The sequence below is a fragment of the Physcomitrium patens genome, chromosome 1 (genome assembly GCF_059467195.1).
Source record: "Physcomitrium patens ecotype Gransden chromosome 1, ASM5946719v1, whole genome shotgun sequence".
NCBI classification, from domain to species: domain Eukaryota; kingdom Viridiplantae; phylum Streptophyta; class Bryopsida; order Funariales; family Funariaceae; genus Physcomitrium; species Physcomitrium patens.
This window is the reverse complement of record NC_143410.1, coordinates 16441239-16468700: the sequence shown is the minus strand read 5'-3', so window position 1 is coordinate 16468700 and position 27462 is coordinate 16441239. Positions and strand designations below refer to the sequence as shown.

The following is a 27462-nucleotide window of genomic DNA, read 5'->3' as shown; positions in this document are numbered from 1 at the left end:
GAATCGTACCATAATCGTTAGTCTACTTCGATTCTCTCAGTGATACGAAAGTGACGAAGACGACGACTGTACTGCACTCACAGTACACACCCTGCAGAGGGAGGACCATGTCATGTTACTGATCGTAACCACATCATTTACCTGCCAATAACGGAAAATCTGTTTTCCTTCTTAAAAATAATGCAGCTGAATCCCTTAGAAATGTCTAGGAATTCTGGAGAAACATACTTTACAACATGCTGTTTGTGTTATACACGCACTCTAAGTTGTACTATACCAAACCATCTACAATGCAATCAAGGGCACTGCTGTACGCAATTCAGTGCTCAAGTTCGTGCAGGCATGTCGGATGCAGACATTAATTGACCATATCACTCAGTGACCGTGTCGTAATTTCTAACCAGCTTTCACAGAGCACGAAGTTTATTACTGACACGTGTGAGCATAGTAGGCCAATACACTCAGTGCCAGCAACAAAATTGATATCCGTGGTAACTGCGTCTAAATAAGGTGTGACAACAGATAATTTGTTACTTAATGGAATATACTCAACTTGCTCCTTAAAAGATTTAAATGAAGTAAAAAGGACACCAGTTTTTTCAACACTTATAAAAGTGCCCAACAAGAACAACAGCAAGAACAAACCCTTATGATTGCAAATTAATCTTCAGAAACACTGGCAAAATGCACACAATACTTCTGAAAAAGTGCGGCAATCTAGGCATGATGCCAACCACAATGTAGTAGTAAGCTAGTACACCGTACCATACAGCACCTAACTTCTGAACGCAAAAAAGAAAGCTCGGACTAGAAATCATGTCCTGCTCTCTGGATAGGTGGTTGACCAATCCGGTCTTCTGTAGAGCCAAAACACGACTCAGTGTAGGAGCCTACTACGAAGCACCTTTCACTGTTGGACGTCAGTTGGAACACCTTTCCAACTGCTTGTCCAAGTAGCAGTAAACACAAAAGCTCCACACTAATGAAATCCCACTGCCCGGAATACCGATGCAGTCAGAGTTCTACGTGTGATCAATTCATGCCGCATTGCTTATGGAGAGGTTCCCGAGCTCGTCGGTTGGAGCAACCGGAGCCGCTTGAGCCATGCGCAAGACGTCCATAGCTTCAGCAACCTTGGCCCTCAAGGCTTCAGGAGATTCAATTAAGTGTAGAACTTCAGTTTGATCCATCTCCAGAAGCATACCCGTCACCTTGCCAGCATAATCATGCTCCAGCTGGTCTACTAGTGGATAAAGCTGTTCACCAAGCATCTGAAAATACAGAAATAAAACAAGAGTAAGTGACGGGAGAAGGAGACAATTCGGACAAAACTTCATTCAATTATGATAAAAATAATAATCTTTCGAAATGAATGAAGCAATGGACAAGTTGAGAAGCATACGGCTCGCTGTTGTTCAGGTGGAGCAGAAGCCAAGGCCGAAGCCAGCGCACTGATTGGAAGTGGCTGCTGAGGTACACCAGAATCGACATTTGCAACTGGCAGACCTCCTATTTCCAAAGGCACAGGGACCATAGCACCCATGATGCCCTGAGGAGGGACAGCAGTATCCGGCATGTTTCTTGCATTGGGAGTATAGCGGAGGTTCCGATTTCCACCTCGTTGGATCATCTACAAATCAAAAAACACAATGAGACACGCCGCCCAAAGAAGAATCAGTGTTCCAAGGACAACGCTTTCGGGAACGACCCAGAGCTAGAGCGTAAGGGTTGCGACTGAACAACAAAAGATACCGAGAATATCTCAATAGAAAAACCACATGAAAAAAATAAGCATGACTCCCTCATTCCAATCCCAAGTAGAAATCAAAATGATGCTGAAAAGAAAAACTCTAAACCTGCTGCTGTAGCTGTTGCTGTTGCTGCTGCGGTGCCCCACCACGTCTACCTCCAGCGCGCTGTCCTTGTTGTCCTTGTCTCAGTGGAACATTCGCGTACCCGATGTAGTTTGGAAACTGGGCTCCACCAGGTCTAATGATTTGTGGCTGATAGCCAAATGCAGCAGGCTGCACGAAACAGAACAACATTCAAATATTAACTTAAATCTTCCAAGAGATTTCGCATCAATTAATACCAAATTGCAACTTAAGTAGAAAGCACGATAGACGAAAGAGGACTGCAGAGTAGATGTACCTGAAGAGGAATAGGTCCAGAAGGATGTTGTCCGTAGTAAGGCATCTGAGGACTCATGCCTGGACCAGGATGATACATTGGAAGACTCGTTGGAACGGCAGGACTGACAGAAGTTCGCATCTGTGCGAAAGCTGCCTGCAAAGTGAATTGTGTAACGATAAATAAACAAGCACACCAAAAAAACTGAATCCGAATGTGTAGTAAAGTTACAAAAACCACATGAAGAAGATAATATCAAGTTTCAAACCATCGACATACAGGACTTGAAGTTTCAAACAAACATTCAGATTTACTAACCCAGCTCGACCCACTTACTTGCAACCTTGCCCTCCTCTCCTCTTTACGCTGTGCCAAGGCTACATAAAGAGGCTTGCTTCCCACCATCTTGCCATTCATTTCGGTTACCTGAAAGTTATTATTACCAATACAATCAGATCATCATCAGTTCAAATGGTGATTCTCATGAGATTCAAATTGAGATATTCAAAACCGAAAATCACCTGTAAACAATCTAATACATTTTAGGTATGGTTAAATGCAGCGTATTTTGCGCAATCCACAAACAAGATTAACCTCATCACTTCCACCAAATGTACTACGCTACTGTAATAAATGGTTACAACAAGTGATACCAAAAGGCTAGGACGAGCGATAAAGAGAATGAAAAGCGATGCTCATGTTAAGCATACCGCTCGTGTTGCCTCCTCAGGTGAGGAAAACGCGACAAATCCAGATCCTCTGCTCTGGCCCTGGGGATCTCTCATCACCTGGAATTATTCATAGACATGTGAGTTATACTTAAAAGACGAACTTAACTTCACTGGCAAGGACTTAGCATCCAGAAGGAAATAAATAAATAAATATAGGCTAAGAACAGAACATTCATTATAAAATACTGACTAACCTTGCAGGATGTAATAGTTCCATAATCAGCGAAGAGCTCCCTCAACTTCTCATCATCAACAGTATCATCTAAATTCTTTAGGTAAAGATTTACTCCTTGGTACTTTTCAATCCTTTCTTTGCGTTCCTGCTCAAATTTCGCCCGAAGCTCAGCTTCCCGCTCTGACTTCTTCTGTGCCCTTCCGACATACCACTCTTTCTCATCCCTCTTTTTACCATTTAAGGCCTCAACAGCCTTAGCAGCATTGTCGGGATGCTCGAAGTTAACAAATCCAAAGCACTTCGACTTGCCATCACTATCCCTCATCACCACAGCGCTACTGATTGTACCATAGGCACCAAATACGTTCTTGAGATCATCTTCAGTTGTATTCTCTCCAAGGTTTTTCACGTAAACATTGTTAAACTTGGAAACTCCACCTGATTGATCCCTTTCCTGACGGCGTACAAAAGGGCCGACGAAAACTTGCTTGTCGTTCAACAGCATTCCGTTAACTTTCTCAATAGCCGTCAGAGCTGATTCTTCTTGCTCGAACTGAACGAACCCGTAGCCTTTTGACTGACCAGAACCATCAACGGCCACCTTGCATGACAGGATGCCACCAAACGCAGAGAACGTATCATGAAGTGCCTTGTTGTCAATGGTCTTGTCCAAATTCTGCAGGTCAAACCCCGAGTAGGGAAAAAAATACTTTGATTAGTGAGCTTACTTAATGAACATGCCAAAAAGCCACAAAAGTAAAATACGAAGGATTGCAAGCAATATCAGCGGAAAAGTTAGTCGTATACCTTTATGAAAATATTTGCTGTACCGCTTTTGCGAATACTGGGATCCCTATGAGAAAACATGATACGAATTGGATTCCCGTTCAGAACTGAAAAGTTGAGAAGCTCCAAGGCACGAGTAGCTGACGCACGTTAAAGACAGATAAACCCCGTCAGATACTCAATGAAACACAATTATACCTCTTCAGAAAATTAATATGAAATGTCTGTGAAACGTCACCCTGTACATACTACTCCCACGGTCAAGGATAGAAACCCTCCTAAAAGAAATGCGAACGATTACTTATGGCATAATTTTAACATACCAGCAAAGTTAAAAGAAATGAAAAGAAAAGGAACTATCGTGCTGATTTTCACGAACTACTTGTGCACAACTCAGAATCATCGAGGAAATGAACGGACAAACGCATTGAACCTAATTCACATGGACAAACGACATACCATTATACATGAGTTCCACTGCTACGTAGAACACATAAAATAGTCAAACAAGAGACAGTAAGGCCACGATCCACCACTAGATTACCATACAAATACTCGTGCACACCTCCCCTTCGAATTCAGAATGCATTCGATATACAAAACCCTAGCCACAATATATGCAGTAATTGCAACAGACTAGAGGCAAGTTAAGATACGACTCAAGTGACAATGTCACTGGTTCGGAAAACATACCATCTTGAGCGCTGTTGTAGTTGACGTAGGCATACCCCAAAGAGCGCCTAGTGATGAGATCACGGCAGACCCGGATCGATACAACTTGCCCAACCTGAGTGAACAACTCGTATAACTGAGCTTCAGACACATTAGGCTCCAAGTCACCAACGTAAAGAGAAGTTGAGACAAACTGAGCCGGCGGAGGGGCCCCGGCGGATGCCTGCGCAGCCTGCTGCTGAACTTGAACTGGAGTCTGAGCCATGATTGCTACTGACACAAGGATCTGGTTCCGGATTAAGCAGGGCGGCCAGGAACTTAGGTGCAAAACTGCCGAGGACCCTTCGAAGGTTATCGCAGGCAAGAAGGTAAAAAAATATGTTACTCGCCCGGGTATCAAAGTTCCTGAATTCTATGTTACGAGGCTTCTATGTTTATATAGTTTTAGACCCTGACGGACAGAGGTCTAAGAGCAAAAATGGTGGCAAAAATGATCGCACCGCGTCTTCTCTCTCTTCTCTACAACTTTCTCTCCCCCCTCCTCTCCTCCCAGTCGGAATCTTTGCGACTCCACGCACACCACCACAAAAAAAAGGCTGCGGCTCTGCGAGAAAAGAGCGCCATGACACAGCACCCACAGTTTAATACCCTGTCAGCCAACTATTGCAAAAACTTGCGGTCGCAGTCGCACACAACAAAACACAAACTCGCGACACACTTGCACTCGATACTAAAACGGAAGGAAAGAGACAACAATAACAACAACAACAACAACAACAAGGGAATAAAAATAAAGTAAAATAAAATAAAACCTAAGCATTAGACAGCCTATACTGATTCAGAGCAGCGAACAAGATCACCCCGAACCCTAGCCAATACTCCGAGTATCAAACACACGACGAAGAGCAGAGCAATAGCCTTACCCGAATGAAGGAGACGGCGGCGCGCCTTGAGCGGCGAAGGTAAGGCTCTAGCAGTGGTGCAGTATATATTTTTTTTAATTTTTTTTTGTGTAATTTTCCACTTGCTGTCACAGCCGCACGACGCTGCGAATGGGGGACTCGAACGTATTCATCAAAAATGAGTGGGACGAGGAGAACTTAGCCCTAGGAGCGGCCGAGCCTCATCATGTCCCGTGAGAAGGCATGAGTGCCAAACAGGCAAGGCCGGGGCCAGCGCCTGCTGCAACTCCACTCGACAGCAAAGGTGAGGGGGGGAGGAGTGCAACGCACAGAGGACGGAGGCGCAGCAGCGACAATAGAAAAAATTCTTGAAACCCCTTGCCCCCTTCCCATAGAGCTCCCTCATTTCCCTCCCCCCTTCTGTTACACGCCGGGTACCATCTGTGTACCAGACGGGTATTGGACCTCGCAAGCCGACCAGGCCACCACGGCCTTGAACTGGCGTGACGAGCTACGATTACGACTGGGTCGAGGGCGGGGGCGGGAGGCATGCACTGTCACTTGACAGTGACTTGAGCCACATGACCGGGGCTTCCAGTCTGCCATGTGACCCTATCCCACCCTTTCTTGCAGGTTCCTGTCATGGATGCCGTCCCATCATACCGGCCCAGGCCTTCCCCACCCTCTTGCCCCATTTATTTCCCCCTCTACTTTTTTCACTCTATTTAATCTCCTCGTCTGTTTCTCCCCGCATGCCTTCAGTGATTTACATTGCTTCAATTTTGATAATAAAATAAATTTTTATTAGACACTTACTAATTGTGTTTTTTAAAAAAATTAGACACTCACTTGGTTCACAATAAAATGATAAAATAATTCCTTCCTCCATAAATATTAAATGATTAACGTAATTATAAAATACTTGTAATTCATAATTAAAATGTTGTATTTGAAACACGTTGATACAGACATAATTAATTGAATTAAACACATTGATGTCAAAAAAAGTTTCAATGATGTTTATTTTTACCAAACATACTTTTTACCATTAAATTCCAAAATATACACATGAATAATAAGTTACTTTCGTTTTAAAGAACTAACATTTTTCCCTCGATCTTCAATTCAATTCATAATTATTAAAACAGTCTTATGTATAACTCACCTAAGCTTTAAATAAGATGGAGTTCAACACTATTTAATTCTTCTACTCTCCACTTCACCTAATTTTGAACTATATTAAGATTCTTATACGTAAGTCACAAATATCAACATTAATGTTTATTTTTACGAAACATTCTATTTACCATTTAATTCATTCATACAATGTACAGATTCTATTAAAATGTAAACAGAAAACCTCATCCCCATCGCCGACGACTGCGTTCAGCCAATTCGTGGTGGACCACTCTTGTTTCCTACGAACACTGTTTAGGGTTTCAATTGCCGAGTCCAGCAACTTCGGTCGTGACGAGCTCCACAAATTTCCACAACAGCAAAATCTCGGCGACGACGTGCGAAGAACGCTTGGCACACAGGCCAGTGCGCGTTTCGGTGCGGGGCAACGTTGCCTGCTGCAGCCAGCTTGTTGCACTGCTACGACAAACGAATTTAGGGTTTGGAAGATTTCGAGATACCATAAGAGCTTATGAATTTCCACCACGGCTCTTGTACAGAATTGGAGGGTTCTATATGGATTCTTAGACTCATACTTCTTTGGACGTAAGGCTGTTGATGCTGCTGATGTTGCCAATTCTCGGGAGTCGTGAACCCAAATTTGAGCCAGGAACCTTGATTGGTCAACCAAATCCTGTCAGAGCATGTGATTGCCTTCTCGTGGTAGGGTAATTGTGCTCTTGGCTGCAGTGTGGGATTTCGAGTGTTTTAGTTTATTTTTATGGTGGATCGTCCATTTCTGCATGCTGGTCTGTACTGATTTGGATCGAGTTATCGGAATTTGTAGATTGGAGGTGATCTTCTCTTGTGGGTTGAGGTTTGAGGGCCAAGATGAAAGAAGAAGCAAGTGGTAGAGGTGGTAGGGCTGGCTTGGGAGGTGATCTTAATTCGCCAAGATGGCTGTGTCAAATGTGTCGACATCCTTTTATTGTCACTGGCGCGGACACTTTTGCCGAACGATTCGCAGCCGAGTCTGGACGGTCAGGTACGTTTGTTATCTGGTTTGCCAGCAATTATAAATTAAGATTTAATTCGATTGAGTCGATGTGTATTAAGCTTATAACCTTAGGTTCCGGCGAAGCTTGTATTGAAGCTAACAAACACCGGAATCGCCTGGCCTTTGATGTAATGATCTTATTGATTTTGACAGTGGAGTTATATACTGTCCCCAATAGGCGACGTCAGAATGATTTAGACAGTAATCTTAAGATTGATTTTTATAACAAATCCGAAAGAGTGGCGATTGTGCTGTTAGAAGTAATCGTCCAATTATCCTTGTGTAAGCCATCGGGATGAGTATGTGTTTGATAAACAAAATTACTTGCTTTGTTTTCAGGGGTGCAAGCACCAGCGCATGGAAGTGGAAGCGTTCTTGCAAGCAGCCGGATGGATCACTCTTTTGTGGTGTTGCCGAAGCAGGGTGGACTTAAACCAGGATTTCTGCCTCCTCGTCCTAGGACTGGGGGACTACATTATCCAACTCCTGGTACGCTCTCCTTAATTTTGCAAAGAAAGAGGGGTTTATGTAATCTTCTTCTAGTCTATTAATTTATTTCTAAAGTACACAAATATTCTGAATATGCAGTTAAGGAGAAGTTTAAACTTTTGAACCTTTTAGTAGTAATTGTAAACGGTTAAATTATTCCAGTCTGTACATTCCTTCCTAGATAAGGTGGTCATTTTCTGAAATTTGTTAAGGGTGTCCTGCCCGTAGTTCTTTCCAAGAATCACATGCTTATTCAGGGGCTACTCAATCTGTAGGTGCCAATCCTCATCCAATAGTTAATACTGGCGACACTCATGGTGGACGGGCTATGGATGAGTCTTTCGTAGTGCTGCCTTCCGCAGCAGCATCTTTGTACACGTTTGATCCTCTTGGTGAGGCAGCCGTTGTTCACATGGGAGGGATGGGTGGAAGCAACAGCGGTGGCCAGCACACCAGTAATGCAAGTTTTAATGCGACTGTTAATGTCCTCACTCGTGCGTTTGAAATTGCATCGAGTCAAACACAGGTAGTTTTCCTCCTGTATTTTTCTTTTCATGACGGTATCTCATGTAACCCATGTGATTACAATCAACCATCATAATATCATGCGCTTGCTCAGAATTTATGGTCACTGGATGTCACAATATTTTAGCATATTGAGGGTTAGGCATTGCAATTGTTCAACACCGTTTCGTGTATTCAGATGCTGGCCTGTGCCAGTACTTTCACCTTCCTGGTTTTATGTGGCTCTAGAGCTGAGTTCGATCTGCACTATACTGATAATATTTTCTTTGTATCTTTCTTCTTCGTTGGATTTAGGATGATTAGATGTGTGCGGCTACTGCAGTGATTTCATTTTGGTGACTAAATTACTAGAAGCCATTTTTTCAACAGGTAGAGCAGCCTCTATGTTTGGAGTGCATGCGTGCATTATCAGAAGAGTTAGACAAGCAGATGGAAGATGTAAACAATGACATCAAGGCTTACCATACTTGCCTTGATCGACTTGAGAAAGACTCCGTTGAAGCTCTTAATGAAGAGGATTTTCTGAAAGAAAAACTCAAGGTGTGGCTCAAACCCTAACATGCAAAACTTTCTTACTCTCCTAGATAATTCAACCTTTCACCCACAGAAAAGTATCTATTGCTATCCCTTAAGTGTTGTGCTACTTCTCTAGCCTTTTTTTCAATCATTTTTAATGAGATCATTGTAACATATGTGGTCTTCATTTCGGAAGCTTCCAATTTTCAATCCTCCCATATTTTGCTAAATCGAATTCCTTTCCATTGGTTCTGAAGGCGGAAGAGGATGAAAGGAGGTTGGAAGCAGCAATTAGGGACATTGAACAACAGAAGGAAGAGACAATGGCTCAAATCCATGACGTTGAGCTCAAGACTGAAGACTTTCTAGAGCTTGAAGAGAAGTAAGATGAGACAAAGCTTGATCTACGTTGATACCTCTATCCTTCCGAATATTGGTGGCGTAGCAGTCGACCTTATAACAGTTCAGTTATGTTAGTGCGCTCTATTCAGGTTTCCGTGACACTAATCTTGGTATGTTGTCTTTGCAGGTTCTGGCATGATTTCAATGATTTTAAGCTGAATCTGACCGTGCATCAGGTGAGTTAAATTGTTTCCTTATTTTATCCTCGTATTTCTTACACACTTGGTTGTGATTTTTTGTGCCTTAAGTGAACCAAGTTTAGTGTGAAGACAAGTGCAAGTTAAAAGTCTGTTATCAGTTCGCTGCCTATGGCTGCCTTATTCGAAATGTTTAGTGACACATTTTAGTGACCGCATACAGGAGGATAGAGATGGTATTTTGGCAAAAATCGAAGTTGTCCAATCGCAGCTAGAGCTCTTGAAACGCACCAATGTACTCAATGACGCCTTCCATATTTGGCATGATGGAGAATTCGGTACTATAAACAATTTCCGGTTGGGACGTTTACCTAACGTGCCGGTAAGTACTTTCCTGCGTGATAGACTTGCAGAATATATGTCGATTGTATATAAGTATTGTTCATTATATGACGTCCTTGCAATTCCATTTTTTTTGAGGTAGTAAGATTATCTGTAGTCTTCTACAGGTGGAATGGGATGAGATCAATGCAGCGTGGGGTCAGGCGTGCTTACTTTTGCATACGATGGCTCAATTCTGCTGCCTCAATTTCTCGTATGCATCCTTAACCTTATTCAAGTGTAGAAGTCCAATTTGGTCATTTTGTTTGATGATGTCTGTTCACGGTGGTTTAATTTGTTCACAAACTTCTTTGGTCAAAAGTGCGTAAAAACTGCTTTCGTGCTCTCCTTGATAGATGAGACTTGTCATGAGGTCTTGGGTGCAATTGACCATATATATATGACTGAATGTTGTATTTGTATTTCTTAAAGTAAAACTTTTTTCAAAGGTTGGTAGAGGATTTTGAAATAGGCGCTTTTGGAGCGTTGGTGTTTATTTCCCTTATTCTACATCTTGTCCCTAAGTTCCTGTTTTTTCCATCACGCTGTTACAGCTACCAAATAATACCAATGGGTAGCTACCCCAAGGTTGCAGACAACAAAAATACTTATGAGCTGTAAGTTTAGATAAACTTGCATCTTCCAACGTATAGTGAAAAAATTGGCATCTTTCTTTTAGCCAATCTTGTTTCAAATTGATTAACCAAGGCGGTGGTACTGCGTATCAAGAATCTACAGTTATTTTTTTTGTGGAGGATTTTTCCAATTGTAGCTTACAAAACATTACAGGCATGACCTATCTTTCTTGAAACAGGTATGGACCAGTGAACCTTTTTTGGAGCTCACGGTATGACAAGGCCATGACCTTCTTCGTTGCGTGTCTGAAGGAGTTTGCTGAATTCGCAAATGCCAAAGACAAGGAAGCTAATATTCCACCTGAAAAGTGCTTCAAGCTCCCGTACAAGTTAGCAATCCGCACCCACTATTTACCCTCGTTTGACTCAAATTCTTCTATTTTCAAAGAAATAATAATTAAAGCCAAAGTTTTAAATTTTGTGTGACCTGTTGAAATGAAACTCATTGTGTTCATAAATCATTGAACATTCTGAACTCACACGGTGACGTTATTTTGGGGCTTAAGCTTCTTTCAACCCTACTATAAGAAAGCAGCATTTGTGACTTTTATAACTTTGGTGGTACACACGGGTAGTTTTGCTGCTTAAAGATCATCCCTCATCGAAATTGTGATCGTTATGCAGGATTGAGAATGATAAAGTGGAGGAACTCACCATTACACAGAGTTTCAACCGGCAAGAAAGATGGACAAAAGCCTTAAAGCTCACTCTTTGTAATCTAAAGTGGGCTCTGTACTGGCTGATCGGGACTACTGCATCCCAACCAGCATCATCAAGTGCATCAACGGGCATTTCCTCTGGCCCAAGCAGCTCCTCCTCTCGTGGCAAAGTGGGTTGAATCGAACTGGTTCGACTTGAGCTGCATGGTCCACAGTCACGCAATTTGTAACCCGATTGATGAACATCCATTTGACAGCCTTGTTGCTGTCCATCCCTAGACATGGTTATTATCCCACATGTGGCAGTCAGCAACCTCAGCAGTTGAATAGAGCAGCCAAGGTAGTCACTTTGTCTACGCATGCTCCAAGTCTCGAATAAGTAGGTTTTCTTTAGGGCGGATTGTACAATATGTACTTTACTTGTATGAAAAGGTAGGTGTACTTTTGAATGCATACGAGGGAGAAAATCATTGTGGGTGCACTCTCAATGAGCCAAGAATGAAAATCTTGAAAACGTTGTACATGCTGTACATTTGAAGGTGGAAGACTTGTCCATCATTCAGGTGATGTTAAAATGTTAACTGTTGCCTTGTGTTGGTCTCAAAAACCTTGAAGCGTTCTGAATTGTGAGGGTAGTTCTGTTTTTACTCTGACAAGTGGCAATGGTTTACACTAGTGATTTTCTTGGTTTCAGAACCTAGCCCCACTTGAGCCACTCTGAGCCAACCTTCAAGCAGCTCTTTCTCCCTCTCGTGGAACTGGGTTGACTTGAGCTGCCTGATGTATAGTGATGCAATCCGTAATTAATTCGTGAGCATCCATGTACAGCGGTGTCGCTGTCCATCGGTTGACCTGGTTGTTTTCCCACATGTGGCCATCAGCAGCCACAGCATTTGAATAGGCAGCTCAGATTTTCACGAGTTCACGCATCCCCGTAGTGGCTTAAATGAAGGCTAAATTCTGGATCCTTAACCATTTTTCTTCAAATATGGACTTGTTAAAGTAAGTAGCACAATTTTGATGAAGTTTCTGTTAGTGAAATCGTACAGGATGTGAAGCATGATAAACATGGTCAATTTTTAGGATTTTTCAGCCTGTATCTATGCAACTAGTTAGGCAAACAACAGTACAAATGCTATTTGTTTTGAAAAAAATAATAAAGAAAATCCACGTTTACGACCAGATGAGATGTAAATCATATACGTATTATTTTATTTTATTTATCAAAGCACAAGGTTGCAAAAACATTTGCATAGAGGTGACCCAGGGAAGATAATGTAATAATTTTTTTTTTGAATTAAATGACATGAGTATTCTATGACTTTTAATTTATGTTTTTTGAAGACACATCGTGATCACACATTTTAGTGACAAGTAACCACAACATTACAAAACCTAGTTGTCTTGCAACGATGCAAGTATTTAACAAATAATAAATGTTTTGACTGATCAACAGTCTAAGTTTGTGAATAGTATTTAATATTTATGATGGTAAAAACCAAACTTGGTTTATTTTTATGATTTTGATTTTGATTTTTTTTTAAAACATACTACAAAATTAATAATATTTTTACTATCCCAAGGGATTACCTATAGTTATTTTAAGTAAGTATCAAATGTTAAGTAATTATGTGATTATCTTTACTGTTCTCACTACAATAGTTTGAAAATAGTTTCATTTCTTATGATTTCATAAACTTAACATAGCAATTGTTTATAAGTGCCATAGTGAATGTGTAAGTATTTTATTTGTTTTATATTTTTGATAAAAAACATGAGTTGACAATTTATGATGCCTTTATCTTATGCCTTAATACCACAATCAACCTGAAAGGACGATCCATTTTTAATATGTAGATTTTTTCTTTTCTAAATTTCATTATTTTTTTATTCATTTATTTAAAATATTATGAATTGATTGGAGTTTTTGTCTCACTACCAAATCAAAAATAAAACGAGTAGAGTCCATTATAAATTTATGGAAATATTTTTAATTGAGTAAAAAAAATCATTTTTACATCTTATCATAGAAATAGTTTGAATTTTTATTTTAATATTTATAAATACATAAATAAAATACTTTTTGAATGAAAAAATAATTCAATGATTTTTTTTTATTTTTTTTTTTTCAAAATTACAATAGTGGAAGTTACATTATAACATAACAGGACTAGAAAATGACTACACTTTAATGTAAGACTTCTAAGATAATCACCCAAAGAAAATAAACTTTTAAACAGAAGAAGAAGAAGAAGAAGAAGAAGAAGAAAAGAAAAAAGAAAACAATTTTCTTATAAAAAAAATATATATATATATATATATATATATATATATATTATTATTTTTTATAAAAATCTATATGCATGTTATAAATTCTTTATTGGCTGTTCTACTATTTTTTTTGTGAAATCCAAAATGGCTGTTGTATTTTAAAGGTTACTTGAATACAATTCATTTTTGTTTGTTTGTTTGTTTTAATCATTATTAAAAATATTTTAAATTTCCATCAATTTTATTATATAATTATTATTTTATATGTAGTAAATTATAAAGCATTCATTTACAATTAGATGTCATGAATGTGATCATGCGTTAAACAATGAAAGTTAATTAATTTTTGAATGCCTTGTTAAAACTTGGTTTTTGGTACACTGCAACGCCATTAGTAGTTTTTTTAATTACCCATCAACCATGAAATTTTTATGAATAGAGTGTCTCTTCATTCTATAGAGTATTTTATTACTTTATTTATTTACTTATTTATATTTGCAACTAAGTACAAAATGGTGATCAACTTACTTGTCACATTTTATAGCCAATGACTAAATCTATTGAGTTGCAATTAAGATATTGAACTTAGGTACATTTAATACTTCTTTTTTCTTTCCAACCAACCTAAATACAATAATTATTAAAGAGTAAGTTCTAATATTCAACAAAAATAATAATAATAAAATATAATATCTTTTTAAAGTTGCATTGTAAAAACTAACCTTGTCCTTAAAAAAATGATTAATTTAGAATAAACCTTGTGAAGTCTAAGTTTAATTATGGTTATTATTTGTAAGAAATAACCTAATACCAAAAGTAATAAAGGAGTGATACATGGAATAATATTTATATACAGAAGTTAATCCAAAATAAATTGTTGAAATATGGCAAGATTTTATAGAAAGTGATGTGTAATAAGATGAAAAATAATAATAATTAAGCAATAATAATAAAACATCTATTAAAAAAATCCATAAATAATTAAAAATACACCATCAATAAAAAAATAAACATAAATAATACATAGAATTCAAGAATTGCACAATGTAACCTAATAGTGCATGATCTATAAGAAATAACCAATTTAGGTTAATAGATGTGCTATGTATTAGTACACCCTCTTGCTTTTTTTCTTTGAAGATATAAGATCCCAAGATGCTATACACACAATAATTCTCTATTAATATATACTTTATTTAGTGACAAAAAATTAAAGAATATAAAAATAAAAATAAAACACACTACTACTACTACTACTAATAATAATAATAATAATAATAATAATAGAATAATATAAAAGAAAAAATAGAGAAGGAAATGAAGATGAATGGTAGCAACTTAGTAGTCTTTAAACGATGAATATGCTATTAGAGAACAACCATGACAAAGATAAGGCTTTGGCAAGCTCCTGTGCATAAGTGCAAAAATCATTGTGAAAAAGTATAGTTTTTATATATTGAGCTTGTGATTTTATTGTAGATCTAATCTTTAATTACCTTACATATTCTATAAGGCATCAAAAACCTTCCATATGCATAAAGGCGCACAAAGATTTTCAACTTAGAATGGGATAGATTAGGATTTTAGAATTATTGAAGAATTAGTACAAAATGCAAACCTAAGAAATGTATGTTATTCATAAGCAACCATACAAGAAGAAAAAAAGTTCTTCTTACAATAGTATGTAAAAATGAGATTAACTACAACTTATACCATGGCAGTAAAGATAAGGTTGGCACATGTATTAATATCACCTACAATGTCAAAAAAAAAGTGACATGCAAAACTTGCAAGCAATGAAGATAGAATAGAACAATAACTTATTGCTATAGCCACATATATGAAAAAACATGCAAATATCCATCCTATATGAGTAATCCTAAGTGAGATCCTTCTTGATGGTTTGTTTTGAAGCAGTAAAGGTTTTTTGTTAGTTAAGAAAGTTGTACATGTAATCTTAAATGAAGCCAAGGTATAGCAAAAAATAGATTATTTTCAAAAATGGTTGTAAAAGCATACTTTGTGGGAGATAAATAACTACATAAGTCTTTACAAGAGTGGATGGTCAATCTACTAAAGAAAATTGAAGAACCTAAATTAGGTTAAGAATTTTAAAATAGTTTCTTTTAAGTAATTAAGAGAGAAGAAGCTACCACTCAAAAGTTGTTGATGCATACATCCCACATCTTTTAATGGAAGTCATTCATATTTCATCTTTGGATTCTAAGATTTAATCTTGTTCAAGATGTTGAGATACACATGTTAGTCTAGATAATCCTAAAATCAATACCAAATGAATTCTAAAGTAGTGATTAAGATTTGATTCCAAGTCTAAGATTTTTTTTGAGTAAGTACAGAAGAAACTCGCATTGTTTGGATTAAAATTCTATATAGCTCTTAAAACCAAAATATCATTCAACCTAACATTGGACATTGTAAATCCTATTATCAAAGATACAATATTTATCAACATTGATTATAATAAATTATTGATTTAATGCCACTACTATCTATTAACATTACATCTTGTGAAAGAATATTTGGTTGTGCAAAGATCAAGATGGATGTGATTGCATATAGTAGTATCCATAGAATCTCAAAAAGAACAAAACCAATCTATGCACCTTATTGCTACAATGTCTAGAGAAGTATGAAGCTAGATCCTTTCCTCAATAATAGTTCTATCAATCCATCCTATTAGAAGACAATCCTTGCTTAATGTAATTCATTCAATAAACTTATTTACCAACTTTAGTAACTCGACTAATTTAGGATATAACCAATACAACCAGATATGAATATAGTTTTAGATATTATGTCATTTCTTGATAAATGAGAAAGCTTAAATAGGGTATAATAGAGAAATTGAGAGACATTAAAAAAGAATGAATTCTTATCCAATACAAGTGAGTTCTCAAACATAAATGAATTCTTGAAAACTTACAATAAGTGGCAAGAAAGAAAAAAAAAACATGTACATCAATGTCCAACACAACACATGCTCTATTTGAGATGATACATACTTAAAACAAGGAGAGAAAATTAGACAAAAACACAAACAAGCCATATAGTCCATACATGATTAAGCAAAATAATCAATATATGATGCCTTTTTCAAAACAAAAGGTCACATTGTCTTTACCAAATAACATCTAATTCTACATTAATTTGATAACATTAAAGGATCCTTGGCCTATGAAACTAAAAAAAATTCTTAAACAAGGAATGGAAGGAATTTCAAAGATGGACTAATTTGAAAATGGCAATTAAATAGAAAAAATATCTAAATTGAAACAACAAATAAGAATTACATAACATGAACTCATAGGGCATATTTACTATTGAATAAGGAGTCATCCTTTTGTCATGTAAGAAATTTACCAAATAATATCTAATTCTATATAGCAATTAGAAATATAATTTGCATAATATAGTTCGTGACAGAGATGCACATAAACGAGACTATTTATTTATTTGGTGTCATGTTGGGAAATAGTAAAATATATAAAAATATTATAAAATATTATAAAAATTTGATTTGTAATAAAAAATAAATGAAGAAAAGATTAAAAATAAAATAAAATAAAAATAAAAATTATAGATATAAATCAAGATAGGTTAGTATAAACTTGAGATAGAATGGTATGGTGCTAAAGTGAAGAAATATGAATTGAAATGGAATAACATAGACTGGTGTTGACTTTTGAACCGTTTTATCCTTCTCCTTTCTTTGGACTCTCTCTTCTTAGGAATAATTAGTCATTCTTCAATATTTTTCTTTGGAGGTTTTTTCATAGTATATTTCAAATTTTGATTTGAAACTTTGAGGAGTTGTTTCTCTCTTTATCAGCTTTCTAAAAAGCTCTCTTTTGCTTCAAGAAGAGTTACTATAAAAGTGTGGTGTCTTTTTTGATTAAGAAAGAACCATGGACTTTTTAAGGTTTTACTTTAGAGGTTTTTCTACAGTATATTTCGAATTTAAATCTGAGATTATTAGAATTTATTCTTTTCTTTATAAGATTTCTAAAAATCTCTTACTTAATTTAAGAAGAGTTATTATGAAGTTGTAGGATTTTTTTGGATAAAAAAAGAGTCAGCTACTCTTTAGGATTTTTTTTGGAGGTTTTATTTAAAGTAGGTTTGAATTTGGATTTTAGATTTTGAAGAGTTATTCATCTTATTATAAGATTATTAAAAATATTCCACTTATTCTATAAAAAAGTTACTGTAAATTTGTGGTATCTTTTAGTACCTTTTATTGATAAAATAGAATCAGTTGCCTTGTACTAATATGACCAATATTTTTTTTTGCTTATGAATTATGTTATAAAGAAATTTAGGAAGTAAAATTTGGTGTATATATGTAAGAATTGAATATCTCTTCCAAAAGCTATCACATGCTCAAATCTAATGAAGTATGGAGCTATGATATATATTTGAATAAAAAAAGAATGTCAGCTATTACATACTATTAAGAGCTTCAAGTACATATGAGGTAGTAGAGTTTATTTGAATGAAAGACAATGTTTGATCATATCTAGTTGCAGCTAGAAACTTTGTATTTTCTTAAAACAAACTCTTATCTCAATATATGATCTTTAGGTTGAATTCTTTGAATGACAAACTAAGACAGGTCATTTAAATTTACTCTCCTATTTTATAAGTAGCTGCAAGGTTAAAAACTAGAGAATGTATTCTTTGGATCTCATCTTGTATATTATTTATTTAATCAAAACATTTCTTAATTCAATAATTAGTTAGTATTTTTAAAACATAATTATGTGTTATGTTTTCATCATCATTAAATATTGATCACCATACAATATTAGAAGTTATTCAAGGGCAAGCTAAACCTCTCTTATTTTTATTAACATGAAGATCAATTTTTTTTATTGAAATATTTAGGGACTTAATGCATCTAATAAGGTTTCTTAAGTTTATAATTTATTTTGGAATCACATCTCTACACTTGTTGTATTATGCCTATAAAAATAGAAGCTTTGGAGGACTAAACTTCTTGTATTGAAAGACACCATTTAGCTTGATATGAGCTTCTATAAGCAAGAGGCGTCTATTGTATACAATAATATAATATAATTAGATAGAACCTATAATAAAAGTAATTGTCTATAGATAGAGCCTTGTATGGTCCATTAAACTATTGATGATGGATACTTTTAAATAGACCACATTCAATAAATATTCCTACATAATATACTTAATATAAATATTACTATCTTGAATATCTATATTTCTTTCAAATTTATTGAAAGGTGTGGACTTTGCTCAAAATTATTACATATCTTATTGAAAAAAATATGAATGGATTATTAAATGTGATAAAAAATTTACTAAAAAATATGATAATAAATCTAATATATATAGTTTCTTACTATTAATATATTAATAATACTTATTTATGACCATCATCCATACCTTTTATATCAATGACACCTCCTTTGCTTCCAACATGAAAAGATTTAGTTGAGACAATAGATGCCAAGATGATATGCAGATTATGGCTTGGTTAGACAAGGTCTATACCTTTTATTTACTTGGAATTTCATCTACAAGTATAAAATATCACATATATAGGGACAACACATACTTCAACCACTTGTTAGTGCAAAATCATGTACGACTACTTCTAAAATCTAAGCGATATTTGCAGTATATCATAAATTATTATTTTCTTAAAGATTTGGCAATATATAAATAGATCCAATATCTTTAGGCAAACTACATTGATCTGTCATTTTAAAAAAAAATAGATATTACATAAATTTCTATAAGAACTTATGTATTTAAAAGGCAAGAAAGTGGCATATGAAAGAGGCTATATTTTGCCAATAACTTGTAGAGATAGTAGTTGAGTTATAAAATATTCCAAGTAAATTGAACTTATAAGAAGTTATTGCAATATATCCCAACAATCTAAAGGCACTAAAAGATAAGAAATTTGAAAAACAAATGCTATACAATGGGCTTAAGATAAGAATTTTGGAGATATGTGCTTATAAGAGTATTTTAGAGCTAATTATGAACAATTCATAACCTCATATATAACAAAATTAAAAGATTAATTTAGACAATTACATTCCAATCAAGCTGCTATGTTGCATATATGTATAGATTAATTTTCTTGCTTATACATATGTTATTTAAGTAAAATTGCAACAAAAGACCCGATTATCAAGTAGTTAGCTCTTTGTCCACAAGGCTAGACAAACAAATGGAAAATATGTTGAAAGCACTATTAATATTAATAAAGCTAGCTTGTCCTCTTAGCAACATGTCTTTGAATAAGTCATTGAATCTCAAGAATATAATATTAGGATTCATATGATTTATATTAGGACAAAAATATCTTAATATGATTCATAATAATATTGTGATTGGACATCTTTTGCCAAAGTTATCAGAGGTATTATAGCTCTTCTACATTAAGGTAGATGTTAGTGTACATTAACAAACTGGTAGCCAATTACATTGTTGAATCTAGATTACAAAATTTATACAAAAGCATTGTAGGTCAAGCTATAGCTAGTCCTCATAATTGTGATTAATGTAAATCAATTGGCATTGTGATCAACAAGGTTCATCTTAGATAATCTTTTTTTCACTCAAGAAACCATGGCATGGATATAGCAATTGAACCAGCTATTGTTATTTTTTAAATTGGATTTTTCAAAAGCATATGATATAGTGGAATATAATTTTTTATTTAGAGCTATGGCAATACTAGACTTTTCAAAGAAGTTCATGGATATGGTATGGCTCTTGTTGAAAGATGCATTAGTTAGTCTCAAGGCTAATAGGATATTCTGAGATTCTTTTTAGTAACAAGAGAAATAAGACATAGGTGTCTAATTGCTCCTTATTTTTTCTTGATTATGGCTAAAGTAATAAACACTTTAGTTGCAAAAGATATAATAATTAGGAATATGTATGTAATTGAGCTACCAAAATTGGATTACCAACAAGTCTTAGCTTAATATGTAAATGATACATCCTAGATTTTCTTAGAAAAAGAAGACTGAGTTAGGTGCTTATTTTACATACTTAAAACTTTTTATTTAGCATTTGGCTTACTATTGAATTAGTTAAAATCTATTGGCTTTTGGAAATGCAACCATGCACTTTTTAGATTGTTGTAGATAAACCGACTTAGAGTTTCACGAGCAGACCTAGACAATGTGAACGATTTATTAAGAATACTATTTGATTTATTTTTGACAACCTCAAATATAGATGCACTCTTGTATGCTTATATCTATATATATATATATTTATTTATTATGACATAATAAAAATAAATCTAATAAGTTAAGGTATAATATTTAATAATATATTATTATCAATAATATTTTATTTTATATCTATATGGAATTGAATCAAGTAGATGCTTGGTTGCCAATGAGGTATAAAATATATATTGTCAACACTTACATGGTACACCTTCTACTAGAGAGAAATAAGAATTATGACATATTTAATATAGAAGCAAGTGAATAGATTTGAAGTTGCATTTAGATTAGTGGACAACTCTATTATATGAAGGTGGTGCCAACCTACCACGATGTTAAAAAAAAGTTGATCTTCTAATTCTATGGATGAGGTGATTAGCTAGAATGGAATCTAAGGCAATACAACTTAGGCAATTAAGGCCCTTTCATATACTACATACTTTCTATTAGCCAGACAATCCTTAAAAAACAACAAGTAGTACCTTTGATGGTAGAATCAAAGTGGGCAAGGATCCTTCAACACAATTATAAATTAAAGTGGCTAAATGTATGAGATTTATAATAGATTTGAAAAGAAGTTGGATTAATATGGCTTATATGGCATTATTTTTATATTAGTTAATACATGGTATGGAATAATAGATAGATTGGAGCTTAAACCAATATTCCTTAATATATATGAATGGCATGCAAGAACTAGTCCTCCACCATTTTTAAGAGTGTCCATTGATGCAAAGGGCATAAAAAAAGAAGATACATATCCTACTTCAATTCATACCAAAGAATAAAGCTCCATCCACCTAGAAAAGGGTTCTCACTCTCACCACATTGATGACAAGTAACATTAGTAGGATCAATGGAGATACTAGAGCCAATAACACGACTATAGAAATCAAGGCAAAAGACATGATGGAAAGACATAACATCCAATCCACACAATTTCTAGCAAATTAGAAACATTATATTTTTGCATATAGAACTTTCTATAGATTGTGGAAAGTAAGCCAAATTTGGTTGCTCTTAGAAGGAGTAATAACATGGCTCTTGTAGATTGAAAAGAGTGATATAACCTTCAACGAGTTACATTGGTCATCACAAAAAATGCATAATAAGATATGCCTAAACCTTGTACATTACAAGTATATTGCATGGATCCATATCCCAACACAAATGCAAAGGAAATCCAAAGAGTAGAGAACAATGTATCAAACAATTCCAACATCAATGGTGTGACAATGATGTCCTAGCCACATGGACAATGGATAAACCTAAATGGAAACTAGTAAGTACCAGCAATGAACAATAACAAAGTTCTCCTGTTTCATTAGTATTAGGAGAACTCCAATCCTGGCCGGTCCTGGTTGGGATCATTGTAATCTATTTTCCTTTTTTCTGCAATAGAGAAATCTCTATCTGTGTCAAAAAAAAAAACAAAAAAACAAAACAAAAACAAAAAACAAACTGATGCCACGCTGTCATTAAAAGCGCCTAGCTGGAAGACCCAGCAATCCGAGTTGGCGCCAATCCCTACAACCCAATAGATATGTCTATCTATCTATCCTGCTAACTAACTAACTATTGTAGCCTGGGGCACCTTTGTCCTCATGGCTAAAGCACGAACCAGACAACAAGCCCAGTGCTGCCACAGCCGCCGCTAAGTTAGCGACGATTCGTCTGAATTAGCACAATGGAGTTGCACAAGTGGAATGGAGGTTTGGAACGCTTGAGCCCAGCTCTCTCTCTCTCCAGGCTTTAAATGAAATTGGGATCGGTTGCCATTTGGTAAATCTACTTATCAACATTGTGGACCAATTTTGAATGGCCTTTGCTTTACTGCCTCTGATTATATATATATATATATATATATATGTAACTCTGTCAGACTGTCAGACTGTCTGTCTGTCTGTCTGTGTGCGGATTATTTGTTTTTGGATAGGTTAGTTTCATCACCCAACGGTTATTTTTTGAATGACTCTCTAAACTAAAATAAGGAGAATTGGATATGCTGGAAATATTTTGTCCTTTTTTGTTTCTCCCGGACGGCCAATTCCAATGCTTCACCGGAAAGTCACCTAGCCTATGGTGATTCACCTACTTTCTATTGCAAACCGTGCCTATTTTTATTTATTTGTTTTGTTTTTTGAGGAGTTTTAGGGTATTTCAGTCTAAGTGGCATGTTTATCTTGTTCTTTGTGTGTTTAGAGGATCATTCTTTCACCTGTAGCTGAAAATTGTCGACTATGTCTATTGAACAAATGGAATGAAGCCATAAAAATACTATCAGATGGGCGAATCCAAGACTTGGTGTTCATGGAATAAGTCTCCTCCTTCATAATAAGATGTAAACCAATCATGAATTTTGCTTTCATATTTTATGTGAAAACAACATAAAGAATGCTAAATCTATTTCTTGACATCCAGAAATGTATATAATGCTATAATTTTGAAGTAATTGCAACACTTGCCAAATTACTAAACATTTTAGTCTAAAAACATCACTGCTTTTCTAAACCACAAATTTACAAGTTAATATTAGAATCATGTATGCTATAAGGTTTGAAGAACTAATCAATTCTTAAATATTAAATTGTATTTGAATTAAATATCCTTTCTTTAATATTTGAATATTCTTTATGTTTGAATATTCTTATTACAATAAGAATATTAAATTGTACAGTTTATTGTACAGTACTTTTAATTGCATGTATGTTATAAAAGTTTTTCTGATGGTTTTCATTCAATGTTTTGTAATCTTTGATTTATTAAGGAGCAACTCTTTAATGTTCATATATCATAGATATAAAGTGTGTTGAACGAATTGTATCAAATATTACACACACATATGCATAGTCTGCAACAGTTGAATAAAATGTGTCCTACACATGAAAAATTATTTCATTGAATTCCGTTTTATATAACTTGCTAATTATTTAAATGCCAATAGTTTTTAATAATGCCATTAGAGTGAGTTTTATGTCATGTCAGAACAACGTCCATTTTATTCTTTTGCATTATTTTTTTATTTGTCAAATGTACCTTTTTTATTTTCAAAGTATTTTTACAATTTATGATGATGACTGTTCCCAATTTAAAAACATGATGAGTTAGCATCAGAATGTGGGTTTGCTAAAGTATGGAAGCCTAGAATTCATTGAAGAAAATTCTCTAGTTTTTTTTTCATTGATCAGAAGTTTTGATTGAACATTCAAATATGTATAAATGTGTGTATATATTTACGTATGTATGTATGACACGATAATACACAGTAACAACAAAAGGTTTAAACTTAAATATATCAAGTAAACTAAAGCAGCTAAAAGGATTGAAATGATGTGTTCTCGTGCACAACCTTTGCTTGAAATATTAACAAGTGGAACAATAAATTAGCCATGTGAAGGCGAATATAGTCATTATTTATTGTAAATCATATTGCACTTTTACATGAAATAATGTTAAACAGAGCCTTGACCATGCATGTGACTGACAAGATTTTTCTTATTGATTTGTTAATACTCATTACAGAATTAAAAATACAAACAACTTCTGTCAACAGTTTTGTATACAGCAATCAAGTTAATTAGCAGACATTTATAGAGTTACATACAGCTGACAGAGTATTAAACATTGGATGCATAAACTTAATTATAAATGCATTCTTTATAGCTAAATCATATATAGATAGTACACATACGTTGGAATGGAATCTACATTAATTATTTATTTCCGATTTTTATATCATTTTAAAATATTATACATAAGTTTATTTTTGTAGTTTTTGAAGCATTGTGAGGATTTTTGGATGATTGTTTTTTTAGTCGATTATTCTCAATTTAATACAAATGCAATGGCATAAGAATTTTAAAAAATAAAATAAAATAAAATAAAAATTGAAGACAAAATTTGTAGTTTACTGATGGTTTGATTATTTGGGTGAGCATTCAACAGGAAAAACTCAAAAAATGCACAGATTGCAGACAAAATTGAAAAATAAAAAAAAATAAAAAATAAAAAATCATTACTTGTTTAGAATTAGAAATGTTGTAGTGATGTGTGAATTTTTTGAATATACCTATCAAAACTTTTCTAGTAAAGGCTTACTAAAATAATCAAACCATCAGTATCAAATTCAGTTGATTCGGTCAAGCAAAAATGCACACACACACACACACACACATATATATATATATATATATATATATATGAATAAATAAATTAAGCATGTGTTTTGATCCATCCACCCACACACTATTTTACATAAAAAAACGTTGTTTTGAGTCAATTGAGCAATGTGAGGCATGCTTCTTGTGAACAAACATGAAAAGGAACCCAAATTTAAAAAGTTGCACTAAATTTACTATTCAACTTGGTAGACATTGCTTGACAAGTCCAACGATGAGTTTAGCAATCAGTTTAATATAGAGTATAAAAACTGGTTATGAGGTGTCCAGCATTACTATTTGTTGTATTTATTAGTATGGTTGATCCCAGGTCCAGTGCAGCATGCAATGAGGTGTGTGTATGGAGATGTGTGCAAAGTCAGTGGCATTCATTACATATGCCTTGCCATGAATTGGGTTTTTAAGCTCCTTTGCCAAGTCTTATTCATTCAAAGAGTGCCATGGGGTTATAGACTTTTTATTTCATTTATTTTATTTTTTATATTTCTTTTATTGACTAGAATGATATTATAAGTGTTGGATTTTCAAGGGCCATGTCTTTTCCATAGTCAAACCACAAAGCTTCAAATATAAGTCTCAATGGGCAGATGGATGAGACATTAGAAATACAATAAAGTAGACCTTCTCATTCATGAAAGCTTCAATGGTTGTACATCCACAAGGTTTCCTGGATGTATGAGAAGAAGAAGAATTGAATATGATGCATTTGGGTATATTAATTATATGTCAAACTATGGCTTTACATTGTTATAACCTCCTTGGTACTTGATTTTTAATGTAATAAAAAAAATATTTAAAAACATATGATTATATTCTTTAATTTTGGAATCTGTTTGGAATAACAATGCAACATTGCTTATGCAATGTATTATGTGAAATGTATTATGTGCAACATATGTGTGAAACATTTTGTACGTAATTGTATATGAAACAAAACTTCTTTGATGATGTGTTACACAAATCAAAATTGACCATTGAGAAGATGTCATATTTGTGGAATTATCAAGTTAAAACTCTATCTCAGAGGAATTAAATGACATGTGATTGCTGGTTTTTTAAATGAAAAAGATTACAAATTAGATTTGTATTTTATTATCTATTTTTGAATGATAATGCACAATTGTATACATACATACATACATGTGTGTTTAGTATGGTTGGTGATCAGTCGCAAGCTTTATAAAATTGGATTGGATTTTAAAAATCTTAAACTATTTTTTTTTCCTTTCACAATATGATATTTCTGGTTTCTAGATATGCATTGAAACACTAGTCTCGTGACAACACTTTTACAGCAGTTTTAGCTCAAATTTTCAAAATGAACAATCAATAGAGTAATGATTGGTAAAACAGCTTGTTTAGTATTGATGGTGTAGTGATTAAGAATGCTGATGGTCATTTGCAATTAAAACTTTTCATATCAGTCAGTGACCACACAATGTCAAAGATTATAATGCTGGAAGCTTTAAAAAAGTATTTCTGCAGAGTATTTGTTAACATTCTTAAATGGGAAAAGGAAAGTTTCCTCATGAACCAGAATGTTTAGGCTTTCTAAAAGTAAAGCTGAATTCCGCCACAACCATCATGAAAGTGCATACAATTAAACAAATAAACACATGAATTAAAGATGGACGACATAACAGAGATTGAATACTCTGATGTTCATTAACTTTTCAATGCATCTGTTTACATACATGAATTCACATTTTATGTGTTACACCAATTGAAATAAAACACATGATGATAAGCAATTTGGTTTGTTCTTTGATGAAGAACATGCAGAGCCTTTCAACAATTTATTAATTACACAATGTTATTTGACACCACATTTTATTTTGCATATCTGTGGAATATAATTCTAAGCCTCATTTCATGTTTGGTGATTTTAATGTGGGTGCAATTCTAGAAGTTAACTAGTAAGACATACGAAGATCCACACAGAGATTCATTCTGTGGTAATTTTGATAAATCACATTTTTTTTTTTTTCAAAAATATCTCTTTCCTTTTAATAAATAATCAGCATTTGAAATGTTCAACTTTACCATACAAAGTGTTCAGAACCCACCTGTACGCAAACCTTCCTTTTAACAGGTATTTTTCAAAAAAACCCACAACAAAACACCCATTTATAGACATATCCACTTTGGCCCTTTTTTCAAGGGTAGTTTCCCCTCTTTATGGCAATGTTTCCATGAAACAGTCATCCAAGTGAACTTCCAATATTAACCCACTTTTTCACTTCTCAACTTGACCACATTTTTTTTTTCTGTTGATGAACTTGTCTTATTGTATGGAAGCTTTTGATATCTCTCTCTCTCTCTCTCTCTCTCCCTCTCTCACTCTCATGCACACATACTCTCTCACTCACATGCTTTCTCAAGTCACATAACAGCCATCTCTATTAGTCCATGTGAGCCCCTGTGTAAGTAAGTAAGTTAGTAAGCCAGGTCAC

General features: G+C 34.5%; 2 protein-coding genes and 1 long non-coding RNA gene across 4 annotated transcripts; 2 read left to right on the top strand and 1 right to left on the bottom strand.

The window, feature by feature from the left end:
* Positions 1–835: 835 nt before the first annotated feature.
* Positions 836–5763, bottom strand: LOC112289998 (polyadenylate-binding protein 2). Of its 2 annotated transcripts, none has more exons than XM_024535834.3 (10): positions 5418–5763; positions 4516–5098; positions 3844–3962; positions 3056–3712; positions 2841–2918; positions 2467–2556; positions 2152–2286; positions 1857–2024; positions 1403–1630; positions 836–1271 (listed from the first exon to the last, which is right to left on the bottom strand). In XM_024535834.3, the coding sequence occupies exons 2-10, from the start codon at positions 4757–4759 to the stop codon at positions 1038–1040; spliced, it is 1953 nt and encodes a 650-aa protein (XP_024391602.1). In that variant the 5' UTR covers positions 4760–5098; positions 5418–5763; the 3' UTR covers positions 836–1037. The 2 variants fall into 2 exon arrangements, with proteins under 2 accessions (XP_024391602.1, XP_090107510.1); XM_090251384.1 differs by lacking the exon at positions 5418–5763 and adding an exon at positions 5307–5399.
* Positions 5764–6841: 1078 nt separating this feature from the next.
* Positions 6842–11920, top strand: LOC112294148 (beclin-1-like protein). The gene is made up of 12 exons (XM_024500569.3): positions 6842–7235; positions 7360–7557; positions 7909–8058; positions 8334–8584; positions 8953–9123; positions 9357–9481; positions 9629–9677; positions 9862–10020; positions 10148–10233; positions 10574–10636; positions 10834–10983; positions 11279–11920. Exons 2-12 carry the CDS (start codon positions 7404–7406, stop codon positions 11490–11492), a joined length of 1572 nt encoding a protein of 523 aa, XP_024356337.1. The 5' UTR covers positions 6842–7235; positions 7360–7403; the 3' UTR covers positions 11493–11920.
* A 10402-nt stretch (positions 11921–22322) lies between these two features.
* LOC149989902 (uncharacterized) lies at positions 22323–24811 on the top strand. Its single transcript, XR_016497807.1, has 2 exons — positions 22323–22913; positions 23034–24811. It is a non-coding gene; the product is annotated as an uncharacterized LOC149989902 (long non-coding RNA).
* The last annotated feature ends 2651 nt before the right edge of the window (positions 24812–27462 follow it).

Coding starts and splice junctions, on each gene's coding strand:
- LOC112294148 (XM_024500569.3), top strand. CDS start 7,404: ATGAAAGAAGAAGCAAGTGGTAGAGGTGGTAGGGCTGGCTTGGGAGGT. Junction 7,558..7,908: donor AGCCGAGTCTGGACGGTCAG/GTACGTTTGTTA, acceptor CTTTGTTTTCAG/GGGTGCAAGCACCAGCGCAT. Junction 8,059..8,333: donor ACTACATTATCCAACTCCTG/GTACGCTCTCCT, acceptor CTCAATCTGTAG/GTGCCAATCCTCATCCAATA.
- LOC112289998 (XM_024535834.3), bottom strand. CDS start 4,759: ATGGCTCAGACTCCAGTTCAAGTTCAGCAGCAGGCTGCGCAGGCATCC. Junction 3,963..4,515: donor CTACAACAGCGCTCAAGATG/GTATGTTTTCCG, acceptor AACGTGCGTCAG/CTACTCGTGCCTTGGAGCTT. Junction 1,272..1,402: donor CACCTGAACAACAGCGAGCC/GTATGCTTCTCA, acceptor CTGTATTTTCAG/ATGCTTGGTGAACAGCTTTA.